This window comes from Buceros rhinoceros, unplaced genomic scaffold (assembly GCF_000710305.1).
Source record: "Buceros rhinoceros silvestris isolate BGI_N320 unplaced genomic scaffold, ASM71030v1 scaffold15700, whole genome shotgun sequence".
Taxonomy (NCBI): domain Eukaryota; kingdom Metazoa; phylum Chordata; class Aves; order Bucerotiformes; family Bucerotidae; genus Buceros; species Buceros rhinoceros.
In genome coordinates, this window is record NW_010388006.1 from 1 (window position 1) to 12,261 (window position 12,261).

General features: G+C 48.0%; 1 protein-coding gene across 1 annotated transcript in view; it reads left to right on the forward strand.

The window, feature by feature from the left end:
• Positions 1 to 636: 636 nt before the first annotated feature.
• Positions 637 to 12,261, forward strand: part of LRRC40 (leucine rich repeat containing 40) — a gene marked incomplete at its 5' end in the record, with an annotated part of 12,040 nt that continues 415 nt past the window's right edge. Inside the window, 13 exons of the mRNA XM_010144147.1 lie at positions 637 to 818; positions 1,284 to 1,357; positions 1,562 to 1,691; positions 2,101 to 2,224; positions 3,086 to 3,228; positions 4,304 to 4,476; positions 4,761 to 4,851; positions 5,462 to 5,507; positions 7,714 to 7,822; positions 8,652 to 8,759; positions 10,185 to 10,295; positions 11,297 to 11,374; positions 11,752 to 11,937. Coding sequence (XP_010142449.1) covers positions 637 to 818; positions 1,284 to 1,357; positions 1,562 to 1,691; positions 2,101 to 2,224; positions 3,086 to 3,228; positions 4,304 to 4,476; positions 4,761 to 4,851; positions 5,462 to 5,507; positions 7,714 to 7,822; positions 8,652 to 8,759; positions 10,185 to 10,295; positions 11,297 to 11,374; positions 11,752 to 11,937 — 1,555 coding nt within the window. The remainder of the gene's footprint in view (positions 819 to 1,283; positions 1,358 to 1,561; positions 1,692 to 2,100; positions 2,225 to 3,085; positions 3,229 to 4,303; positions 4,477 to 4,760; positions 4,852 to 5,461; positions 5,508 to 7,713; positions 7,823 to 8,651; positions 8,760 to 10,184; positions 10,296 to 11,296; positions 11,375 to 11,751; positions 11,938 to 12,261) is intronic.

The following is a 12,261-nucleotide window of genomic DNA, read 5'->3' on the forward strand; positions in this document are numbered from 1 at the left end:
GCTCTCCGGGGAGCCACAGGGCGCGTCACCCCGGGAACAGGCGCCTGCTTGCTGGTGGCTGCCGACGCGTTCCGCGGGCTTGGAGTTCCTGCCGTGCCTGGGGTTTGGGCTCGGTGATTCCACCCGGGACACGGGGAGCAACCATTCCTCTGTTACCTTGTAAATAGCAGCCTGTACAGTAGAGATAGGGAGGGCCTGAGTGGCCTGGGGAGGAGACGGGGGAGACGGAACAGTAGAGATAAGGAACTGAGCAGTTGATTGAAACCAGCATAAATCCCAACAAACTGTGGCAAATGGTTACATGGAGCCAACTTTCAAGGATACACGGGCAATGGACAAGGCACTTGTCAAGGACAAGGCACCAAGAAATATATCTTCTGCAGTCACCAGAGTCCTCCATAAGAAATGCTGCTTCTTAATGCTAAATTACTGTTTAAGGAGTTTATTCCTGATTTTGGTAACACCATCTGTTTGCAGATCCACTTATATTTGGCCGTTGCTGGCAGATTTCCTTCAGCTCTTTACTGTCAGCTCTGGAAAAATGTCTCTAGAAATGCCATTGACTCTGTGCGTGCATGTGAAAGAACCACGACAGTGGAAGTTTGAGAGTAAATATCTGTATGTTTGTGTATGCAGTGCCTCAACATGTGTGGCGGATAAATTTGGATACGCCGGAGGAGGCTCGTCAGAATCTCTCTTTTGGTGCTGCGGATCGCTGGTGGGAGCAGACAGACCTGACCAAGCTGATCCTCTCCTCAAACAAACTGCGGTGTCTGTCAGAGGATGTCAAACTTCTGCCCGCACTCACTGTTCTGGATGTAAGTACAGTGATCCTGTTGTGGTAGGACCATACTCCTTGTAAGAGGTGGAAAATATGATCTCAGGTGGTTGATTCCCGTTTCCCTGCAGTGGTGGATGTGTTGAAGTGGCACTAGTGAATTTTCAGCATAAAAGGTTTACAGATCGCTCTGATTATGTATCAGTGTGTACGCTGGTAGTGAGTGCTGTTCTGTAGAAGGCTCCGGAAAGTTTTGGTGTGGACATGGAAGGAAGAGCAACCACCTCGCTGGCACTCCCCACCTTCATCTCTAATCTCTTAGCGTTTGCTATCCACAAAGTAGAACTTTGCTGATGAGCAGGTTGCGCTGTTGGTGGTTGCTCTGAGGCAGGCACATGGCTGTTACTTGGGTACAGAACTGTTCCGTGCAGCTTGATTTGGTTCTGGGGCAGAGAGAGAAAACCTACAAGGTACAAGGTAGTGTTCTAAACCCTTCATTTTCCAGGTGCATGACAATCAACTGACATCGCTCCCTTCAGCTTTAGGACAGCTAAAAAATCTTCAGAAACTTGATGTCAGGTGAGTACACACTCAAAACTGGAACAGGAGAAATGGTGCTGTGACTTTCGTGGTGTAAGAGATGGTACAGGTCTTGTTTGTGCTGGAGAGTTGCTAATCTTCTGGTTTGGGCAGCATCGTGTGGAACAGGAGTGTTCTGACTGCAGTGTGTTCTTCCAGCCAGGAGTCATTGTTTCTCCCTGTCTGTTCTGTGTTCTCATACAGCCACAACAAACTGGGAAGTGTCCCAGAGGAGCTGATGCAGTTGACGTATTTGAAGAGCCTCCTTCTTCATCACAACGAGCTGGGTCGCTTGCCGGATGGATTCGGACAGCTCGTCGGTTTAGAAGAACTAGTAAATGGCAGCTTTCTGAAAAACGCTTATTTGTGCAGGAAGGCTGATTTGTCCGTGTTTCGCTACCTCCCATTAACCCCCCCTAGTTTACATGGCAGAACTTTGTGACTGCTCTACTGACGTGTGGATTGTCAGCTGTTACATGGTGGGGTGGTTTTTTAGTTGTTTGAAACCAAGTTTTGCTCTTGGTTTGCCAAATATTTTAAGAAAAATCAAGTCCCTTGTGAAATGTCAGTCGTGGGAGACTCGTTCCCTCTGTTCACGTTTCTACCAGCGGGTGCTGATGATGTCAGCCATCTAATTTGAACGTTCTGCCCCTAATTAACTTTGCAGTAGCGGCACTCATGGGATATTTGAAACATCTCTATTTCCAACCTCTCCCTTCCTCTCTCTGTGTTTTAATCTTCAGGATCTGTCCAACAACTGCCTCACAGACATTCCAACAAGTTTTGCTTCGCTCACGAGCTTGGTGCGACTCAATTTGTCTTGTAATCAGCTCAGGACCCTGCCTGCAGACATCAGTGCCATGACAGGTACAGCGATTGGTGTCCTCGGGTGATTAAATGCCGTGCAGCCAGCTCTGTGGGTACGGTCAGAAATACAGGGTGTATTGTGCCGGATTTTAAAAACATTCTTAAAGAGTTAAAGTATTCTCAAGAGTGTGAGTTCAGAATTATTGGAAAAAAAAAACCAGCCACAGCTGCTGTTATCAAACCTGAGTCCTCTTGTGGTTCATATTTCTTGATAAATGGGACTTGGAATGATCAGACAAGTCTAAGGATTAATATTGTTCTGCTTAGCAGTTCTTAGCCCTAAGGCTGCAATAAGCAATTGGAAAGGTTTTCTTCTTTATTGTGTGTTTGGAGTGGAAAATAAAGCATAAGTGAGAGATAATTGGAATTACTGGAGAGGCGAATCCTGCGGACTAGGGAGTGATGAAGTTGACTTTTACCGTTGGGAAGTGAATTCTCTGGGTGGCTGATGTGGAGCGTGTGCTTTCAGAGCTGTACAGGACAGGTGGAGGGCTGCCAGCTCTTAAACCGCTCCAGGAAGTACAGCTCTTGCTGCCATGGGCTGCGCTGTTGGACCCTTGGACAAGAGCTGGTGTCTGGCGCTGGTGCTGGAACCTTCCAGAACGTTCTGTGAAGGATAACTGACAAGCAGATGCCTTGTTTCCAGATATGTTGATGCTAACCGGTTTGATTTCTTCCAGAGTTCTGTTTGTGACTGCTCTACTGACATGTGTGGGTTGTCAGCTGTTACGTGGTGGGGTGGATTTTCAGTTGTTGTGTTGGGTTGTCATGTTTATTTTAAGAACCAGGATATTTGTGCTTTCATAGAGAACTATTTTTGTTTTCTCCTCTTTCTCTGTCACTGCACATTTACTTCTACAGGCTTGAGACAGCTGGATTGTTCTAAAAACTACCTGGAAACCGTACCTCCCCAGCTAGCGACTATGGTGTCCCTGGAGCAGCTGTACCTGAGGAAAAACAAGCTGCAGGCCTTACCAGAATTCCCCTTGTGCGGATCGCTGAAGGTGAGGTGTGGAGAGGCTGGTCACTGCCCATGGGTTTGCTGCAGACCTCTGAAACGGTGGCTGTTAGTTGAAACAGGAATGGTTGTGAAGTGCTGTGAGCGAAAGAGGATCGATGGGAACTCTAATGCATCCCCATCGGCAGTTCCTCCACCGACCATGCTGATCAGTCTGAGGTCCTTTGGAGGACAAAGCTGCAGCAGGACTCTTCGGGTTTGGCAGAGGAAAGACTGAAAAACTGACTCTAGTTTTGCCTGCAACAGTTATTTTTTCTCTCTAGGAACATTTTCTGGATTAATTTGCTGCATTCACTGTTGTTTTTTCCTTTGTAATTGCAGAGACAGTATACTTTTGTTTTCCTTTTAGCATAATCTGATCTTCTAGACATTTTGTAGCTCTAATTCCCAATGTGTTTAAAATTGAAAACCACCTGTCTCAGAACATCAAGAGTTTTTTACTCAACTAATAGAAAACTGACGGGGCTGAGTGAATGACACTCAGCGGTGTCACCACGTTCTTTCCAGTGACCAGATCCATCGAAGGAGGCGGATACTTCAGTTGCACATGACTCTGAACCCAGCAGTTAAAATCCTGAGCAAGCTCAGCATTTCCTAACAAAATCCATGCTGGTGGGTCATGCTCAGAGTTGTCCTGTGTCCAGCAGCCTGTGCCCACACTTTTTGCTCTAAAGAACCAGTCGATGTTTCCGTGATAAATGGAACATTTCCAGCAGGGAGATGGAGATCTACCCTCTCAGCTTCCTCTGACTCACTATTTAAGAAACTTCTTGAGTAAAGAAATCGTGGACAGGTTCTAGGTGAAGGTGGAGTGAATTTATTGCTAGCATGGAAACAGAGCTCAAAGCTGAGGGTTCGGTGGTGGTTTCAGAAGAGCTCAGTTCAGACCTGTGTCTGGATCTTTGGAGGCATTGACGTTTCATATGCAGATGAAGGGGAGTCGAGATCTGTTTTTTCTGTGTCATCGTATGTTTTTGCTGATGTCATGATTCAGGAGATTAGTTGGTTGTAAAGTAATTTTACCGGAGTAACATAGTTGTGGGTGATCTTTGTTTTTGTAGGAATTACATGCTGGTGAAAATCAGATCGAAACAATAAATGCAGAGAATCTGAAGCATCTGAATTCCCTCTCTGTGCTGGAACTGAGAGACAACAAGATAAAATCAGTTCCTGATGAAATTACTCTGCTTCAGAAGCTGGAGCGCCTCGACCTCTCCAACAATGATATCAGTAGGTAATGCAAAACCAGTGTGATGTCTGAGATGAGGCACAGCTAGTGACAGCTAACGCTAGAGCTGATGTATTTCGCTTTGTACAGTGTAGTTAAAGAAGGACTCTGTCACAAACCGAAGGAAGCCTTTCTGTCCTGTGTAATTGCTGTGATCAGAATGTGCCTTACTTAAATACAGCCTCTTCTGCGCTTTATTAGTGGCACCTGAGCTTAGAGTACAAGGCTGTCTGACAAACCATCACCAGCTGCTGTGAGGCTGCTTTGACCTGAGTTGGTTACGTTTGCAGGTTGCCTTACACATTGGGGAACCTTCTGCAGTTGAAATTCCTGGCACTGGAGGGAAATCCTTTGCGAACCATTCGAAGGGACCTTCTGCAAGTAAGTGCTGTAGACAGAGTGTGGAGTTTGGCTTTGCTGCATACCTGCGTGACCTGAATTGTGCCACCAGAACACAAAAACAAACTAGATGTCTGGTTTTCCTCTCTGCTTGCCTGAATGAAGGATCTAGGACTTCATTCCCAAAGCATGTTCGGTGGAGTATTTGAGTGAGGGTTGGCTGGTTCCCTTAGCTCTGGTATTTGCAAGTGTCTGAGGATTTGCTGACTTTCAGACACAAGAGCATGGGTGTGTGTGTCCTCTCTTGGGTATCATTTGGGTTTGTAGCAGGTGATGTGATGACATTTTGTACTTGCACAGTCTTGATCCCTCACCAGCACTGTAAATTCACAAAACCATAATTTTACATGCCCATCAAGGTTTTTTTTACACTTGATTTAGAAGTTTGCAGCTCAAATAAATAAACAAAAGGGTAAATAAGCTCCAGAGCTGCTGTGAGGAGGGTTTTTCTGTGGGAAGCGTTGGGTGGGTTTTACAGTGCTGCGGGCTCTGCTGTGTGACTGGAATCGTCACTCCTCAGTGTCAGAGCAGCCACGTGAGCACCAGCAGCAAACCTGAGTGACCTGTTGGTTTATTTGTTTGTCTTTTTAAGAAAGGCACCCAGGAACTTCTGAAATACCTAAGAAGCAGAATCCAAGGTATGTTGCTCGATTGCATTCCCTTTTAAAGAGAGTCTTTCTAAGAAATGACAATAAATGAGGAGGGTAGCTGTTGAAATCCAGGTTCCTCCTGTTACTCTGCAGGAATAGAGTTTTATTGACTCGGCAGTTTGCTCTGACATTTCAGCACTGTTGCTTTTTGCTATTCTGTCACATTAACAAACGTTCCTCAGTGAACATTATCATTTAGGAAAATAACATAAAGTACTTTTCCCCTGGCACCTGTATGCGTTGAGCATAAGGAATTCCTGTAGCTTTTCGTTTCTCCTCTGGACATCACAGGAGGTTTACATTAGGGGTTCTTCTTCAGCTGGCCACCAGTGTGCTGGCTCGGTCGCTGTGACCGAGAGCAGGGCATGTTCTGCAAAGGCATCGGGTGTTACTCGTTCATGTAATACAGACCAGTGATTCCCAGGAAGTACCCGCATGAAAATCTCTGCCTTAAAGTCTTGTCGATGCCACAACGTCTGCCTTTTAGATGACTTAAGAACATAAAAAGTTTTGAGGGAGAAGTAACTGATCATTTTAAACCTTAGTCTAGTCCTGGCCCCTTAGAATGCGTGTCTTGATCCCAACATGCTCTGTGGAAATAAAGAGTCCTGAGGCAGAAAGCAAGATGGAATATTTCCAGGGGGTTGCTTCTCTGCGCACATGCTGTGTGTGTTTGCAGAATCTTCTCATGGGTTCAAGCTCTGCCTCTGGACTAGAGAGCACCTGGATGGTTTGGTGTCACGCTTCTCTAACCGACACGGTGCTTCATAAAAATGAACCGAGAGCATTAAAAAAGCTGGCAAAAAGTTGTCTGCGCACTCAGGTCACTTTCCAGATTGATACCTGGGCTTTGAATTCCCTCAAATACTTCGGTGTCTGGGTTTCTGTCCTTTTTGTTCATTTTCTAAACGAAGGAGTGGCAGTGATGATGTGCTTTCTATTATGTAAATCCACATTCTCTAGAAATGTTCATCCTTCATTTTAAAATGTGAGTGAGGCAGAATGACCGAGTTCACTGACCATGTTAAATCCAGCATGGATGTGATTGTGCTGTACGTAAATGGCAGAAGGTGCGTAACCTCTCCTTTGGTGGGGGCCGTGGTGGAACACACGAGCAGCTGTGGTGGAACACACGAGCAGCTGTGGTGGAAGGTGGTGGGTTTTCTCCCGGGCTGCCGGAGGATGGCAGCATGGGTTCGGTTACTGCGGCGAGGGAAACCGCTGCAGAGCCCCAGCTTCCTCCAAAGCTGACGTGGTGTTCGCTCGGCAGCAGTTAATAGGATGCTGGAGCAGGTACTCAGAGCTTATCTGGTGAGCTGTAATAGGTAATAGAACTGTGGATAACAAAATTAGCTAGTGTCTCGCATCTACAACAATGCTTGTGATTTTACTCTGCCTGTTACGGCATCTAAGTTGGAGCTAAACCAGTGGCAGTCCTGTTTATGTACAGGTTTACACTGGAAAAAGTCCTTTTCTAGCTTGTTTTTGACCCCTTTCCCCTTTGCAATGAGAAGATAGCTAGTTGTGGTGAGGCACAGTTGTAAGTAGAATTTCTTTATGAGTGCTGCTCAATTTCCATAGTTTTGTTCAGTGTCTTTTAGGGGAAGTTAGATTTCTTGTACGTTTGGCCCTCTAGCTTGTGCCACACCTCAGATGTGCAGAAGGACACTAACCTGCAGTTCTTAAATGGTCAAAGGAGCCTTGCAAAGCCAATAGCTTTGTGGTTGGACTGGAGGTGGTACTTAAGAGGAGCTCTGCAGAGGAGGGTGTGAGGAACATTTATAAATATTAATGTTGTAACTAAAGTTATGATCAGATTTGCTGTTCTGGATGATCTGGATCATCACTTCCAGCCCAAATTCCTTGTTTATCCTTGTCTAGTTCCAAGGCTACTGCCTAACGTAACCACTGGCCATCACTAGCATAAAATCTCTAGTGCTTCCTTACCTTTTCTCTCCAAATCCAAGTCAACTCCTCTTCCCTCCACCCAGCCTAAAAAAACCAACTCAGAAACCCCAGATCATGAAAAACCTTTTCGAGAAAACTCTTGAAATTATCTGAATTACATTAAATTCCATTGCACCAGAATACAGGAGGAATTAAAAGGGTGTTGGGAGGTGACTGGGGACACTGCACCTCTCCATTGAGTCACTTGGGACACCTTATGTGATTGTGTCTTGTTTGTTGTCTCCAGATGATGTAACCAATTCAAACGAAGAACCTCCTGTGACAGCCATGACTCTCCCAAGTGAGGCAAGGATTAACATGCACGCCATCACTTCATTGAAATTACTGGATTATAGGTATGTGTTTGGAGATAGGATTTCTAACGTTGTCAGAACAATCTCCTATTTTTTGCCTTTTGGTTTTTTTCCTTCATGATACATTTGCTGCGCTCTGGGGAGACCCCCCATGCGGAGCTGGGTCCAGCTCTGGGCTCCTCAGCACAGCAGAGACAGGGACCTGCTGGAAGGGGGCCAGAGGAGTCCCAGCAGTGACCCGAGGGTGGAACCCTCTGCTGGGAGGAGAGGGGAGAGAGCTGGGGGGGTTCAGCCTGCAGAGGAGAAGGCTGCGGGGAGACCTGAGTGCAGCCTGTCAGTGCTGCAAGGGGCTGTGCGAAAGCTGGGGAGGGGCTGTTCACACGGGGCTGTGGGGCAAGGGAAGCTGGGGAGGGGCTGTGGGGACAGGACAAGGGCTGATGGTTCCACTGCCAGAGGGAGATTGAGAGCAGAGAGAAGGGAGAGATTGTTGGTGCTGAGGGTGGTGAGAGCCTGGCCCAGGTTGCCCCTAGAGGTGGCAGCAGCCCCATCGCTGGCCCCATGGCAGGTCAGGTTGGCCCTTGGGGCTCTGAGCACCCTGCTCTGGGTGCAGATGTCCCTGCTCCCTGCAGGGGTTGGACTGGATGAGCTGTGAAGGTCCCTTCACCCCAAACCAGTTGGTGGTTCTGTGATTCTGTAACATGGTGCAATGACTGGCAGATTGCCAGTTAACAGTCCTGCAAGGACTGGCCGTAGTTACATATATCTATTCTACTATGCATCTTTCTCTAAAAGAAGATGAAAACATCTTGTTGCTAAGTAGGAAGTGATGCACTGGTTGGTGTCTCTCAGCTAACCGCTTCCCTTTGTTCAGCGAGAAGCAGGCAGCTGTCATTCCTGATGAGGTGTTCCAGGCAGCCAGGAGCAATCCCGTCACCACTGTCAACTTCAGCAAAAACCAGCTGAAGGAAGTCCCTGCCAGGTACCCTTGGAAAGGTCACTCTCTGCTCCTTTCTGTTCTACTTCTGTTCCGCGGCATCTCATGCTTCCCCTACTCAGGTGTATTTGCACCTGGTGCTCTGTACGTGTCTGTGCACACACACACTACACTGGAAGCGTAGCTGAGATGCTGAATAACACACTTGGGTTTCTCATGCGAGCAGGGTGCAGGTGGGGCTGTTGGTACCATGAGGCTGGCAGTGAAAGCAGCTTGGCTGCACCCCACGGCACTTTTGTGGCATGTTGGTTTTCATCTGGCTTTGCTAAGCGTTGGTGGAGTGGGCGAGGAGAGAGTGCTGTGACTTTCCCTGATGAGGAAGTGCTGTACGTAACGACGGTGCTGTCATTTTCTCTGCAAAGCCGTCTTTTTTCCACATGAAGATAATCGCATTTGGTATTATTGCATTTGTTACATCACCCATGGCAAGGAGAAGTTTTCTCTGGGCACTGACAGCAATGAGAGGTCCTCCTGTGTGAGGAGGAAGGTTCCTGCATCTCTGGTAGCCCAAGGGAATCATGAAACTGGTGTTTAAGGATACCACCATATTTGTGGGGGTGACTCATTTCCATTCCCAGACCCAAGAACCTAAACATCGAGCCTTTAGCACGCAGAGCGTGAAGAGGTGCGGTCTCTTTGTCACAGGCAGAAAGCTCTTCTCGGGACAATTTGTAGAGAAGCAGTTTTATGAGGTAATGCTTGTGCCCCTTGTGCTCGTTCGCTGTGTTGGGGGCATCGCGTTCACAGGGGGCAGGTGCGGGGGTGCAGAGAGTTCAGTGGTGATCCTGGTAGGAGAGAGGGGTATTTCCTCGCTTCATCGCCTTTTGGTTTTAGGGCTACAATAGGGACTCTGTTACAGATTCAATAACTAACTGGAGCTGTGGAGTATTTTACACCAAAGCACCTTCTCCAGGAAGCAGCACGTGCTGTGTTTCCTGAAATTTGTAACAGCAGCTCAGTGGAACAGAAACAAAAGGTGGAAGCAAAATAACAATCCCTGTGTGTGTGTTTGCGGAAGAAAACGGATAGAGTGTTTGTGTTACAGTGTGTGCAGGGCAGGAGGTGGCAGTGACAGGCATCGTGCCATAGCCTCTGAAACCCCTCTGGACTGCAGGTACCTGAGCAGGCTTTTGGAGGGAGATTCACGCTCCTAATCAGTGAGAGAAAATTCTCTCTCCACATAACTTCAGGAAAGTGGTGCTGAGCTTTGTCTGTACATCCAACGTAAGACTGAGGACAGGCAGCTCTCACGGGCGAGGTTTCCATTGTCTTCACTAAATTGCTTCTGAAATATCAGGAACCATAGAGTGTCCTCGATTTGTAGGAGAAAAAAGGTTTTTTTCAATGACTTTGAGGATGGAATGCAAACATGAGCTTATGGAGTACAAGTATCTTCCTCTTGGCTTTCAGGATCGCAGAGCTGAAAGACTCGGTTTGCGATGTCAACCTCAGCTTCAATAAAGTCTCGTCCATTTCCTTGGAGCTTTGTGTGCTCCATAAACTGACACATTTGGATATCAGGTTTGTGATGAGTGTGGGATTTCCTTTCTCAGTGACTTACTTCCATGCCTTTATAAGCAGCCATCTGGTAGAGCGGAACAGCAGTGCTGAAATAGTTCCTCGTTGCCCAACACGCCTCCCTGGCAGCTGAACAACTGGCAGGTCTGAGATGGGCGTTGGGTACAGACAAACATGTTGAGCTATCAGCATTAGCTTCTCGGCACTTGCCTTAGGGGTTATCATGGAATGAAGAGTTGCAAAGCACAGTGGCAGAGGCAGGATTTTCCTCTGATGTAAAGTCACCATGCCTGGGGAGAGCCCAGCGTGAGGCCACCAAGGTGATTCAGGGGCTGGGCCATCCCTTCTGTGAGAGAGGCTGGGAGAGCTGGAGCTGCTCAGCCTGGAGCAGAGCAGGCTCAGGGCATCCCACCTGTGTGCACAAACAGCCGCTGGGTGCTGAGGACAGAGCCAGGCTCTTCCAGTGCCTGCTCTGAACATCAGCAGAGACATTATCACAGCGAGGGTGACCGAGTGCTGGCACAGGTTGCTTAGGGGGGTGGTGGAGTCTCCACCCTTGGAGATACTCAGAACCTATCTAGGCATGGTCCTGGGCCACCTGCTTTAGGGGGTGGGACCAGATGAGCCCCAGAGCTCTGTGCCCATCTCAGCCAGTCGTGATGCAGTGATGTACGTGCAGGTGAAGGAGTTTGGCTGAAGGCTGCAGAAATGGATGATGAGATGAAATAAGGTCGATGAGGGAACAAGGTTGAGTATCTCAGGGATTAAGAATTAGGTCTAAGTCTGGGATCTTTCAGTGAGTGGACTTTACTTCCCTGTAAAGGCTCCTTGTGTCCCTCCAGGACACACCTCGTTTGTCCTTACAACCCCCTGTCCTCCTTGTATGTAGGAGTTGGTTTCAGGCAGCACGGTGGCATGGGTGAACGCATCTGTTCTGCCTGTGGAGTCTTAACTAAGACTTGGTATGAGTCGGTGATGATGGTTTGTCTCCCTTTGATGTGCAGAAATAATTTTTTGACATCTTTACCTGAGGAGATGGAGGCGCTGACAAGCCTGCGGATAATAAACCTTTCTTTTAATAGGTGAGCAACTCTTTATTTTTTTTATATACAACGATGAAAAGAACAGGGCCAAGTTCAGAGTGGTTTTCCTGTGCTGTACGGCTGAGGAGGCGCTTGATGAACTACCCGTGAGCTTCAACCTGATGCAGCAAATGTGCTTTCCACAGCGGGTGGAGGGTTCGGGGAACATTTTGCCTGAAAAATTCTGGAGGGAGGGAGTAGCAGCTGGTGAGAAACGGGATTAAACCGCTTCTGAGCAGTATCTCCAAACGTGGATACCAGCAGCATGCTGTCACCTCCAATACAGGCAGCCAAGTGCTGGTGGCTGCTAAAGCTGCTGGGTGTGTGAGGGCCCTGTTTCTGACTGTCACTGCTTTGTCTCCTCTCTCTGCTTGGAGATTTAAAGTGTTTCCCAGCGTGCTTTACCGCATCCTGGTGCTGGAGACTGTCCTGCTCAGCAACAACCAGGTGGGCTCCATAGACCCTCTGCAGCTGAAGAGGATGGACAGGCTGGGCACGCTGGACCTGCAGAACAACGACCTCCTCCAGGTGCCACCGGAGCTGGGCAACTGTGAAAGCCTGAGGTGGGTGTGCCTGGTGGTGACCTGTCTATAGACCTGGATTCTCACTGGTTTCTTTGGGGCGTGTTTGTCAGACTTCTGATAGAAATTAAACCCCCACCACCCCCCTGCAAGCAAAAACCTCCCCAGAGGCTGGTGTGTACCAAAGCTGAGCTAGAAGATGGAAGAGTTTCCCCCTTTTTCTGTAGTTCAGGAGTTTTCTCACACTTTCTCTTGGCAGAGGCGTGGTGAAGCCGTAGGGGCAGTGTGGTGGGTGTCCGCAGTAACATGGCACCAGGGGTCTTTCGGCATACATGAAAGTGCCGATGTCCCTGAAGAGACAGGTCA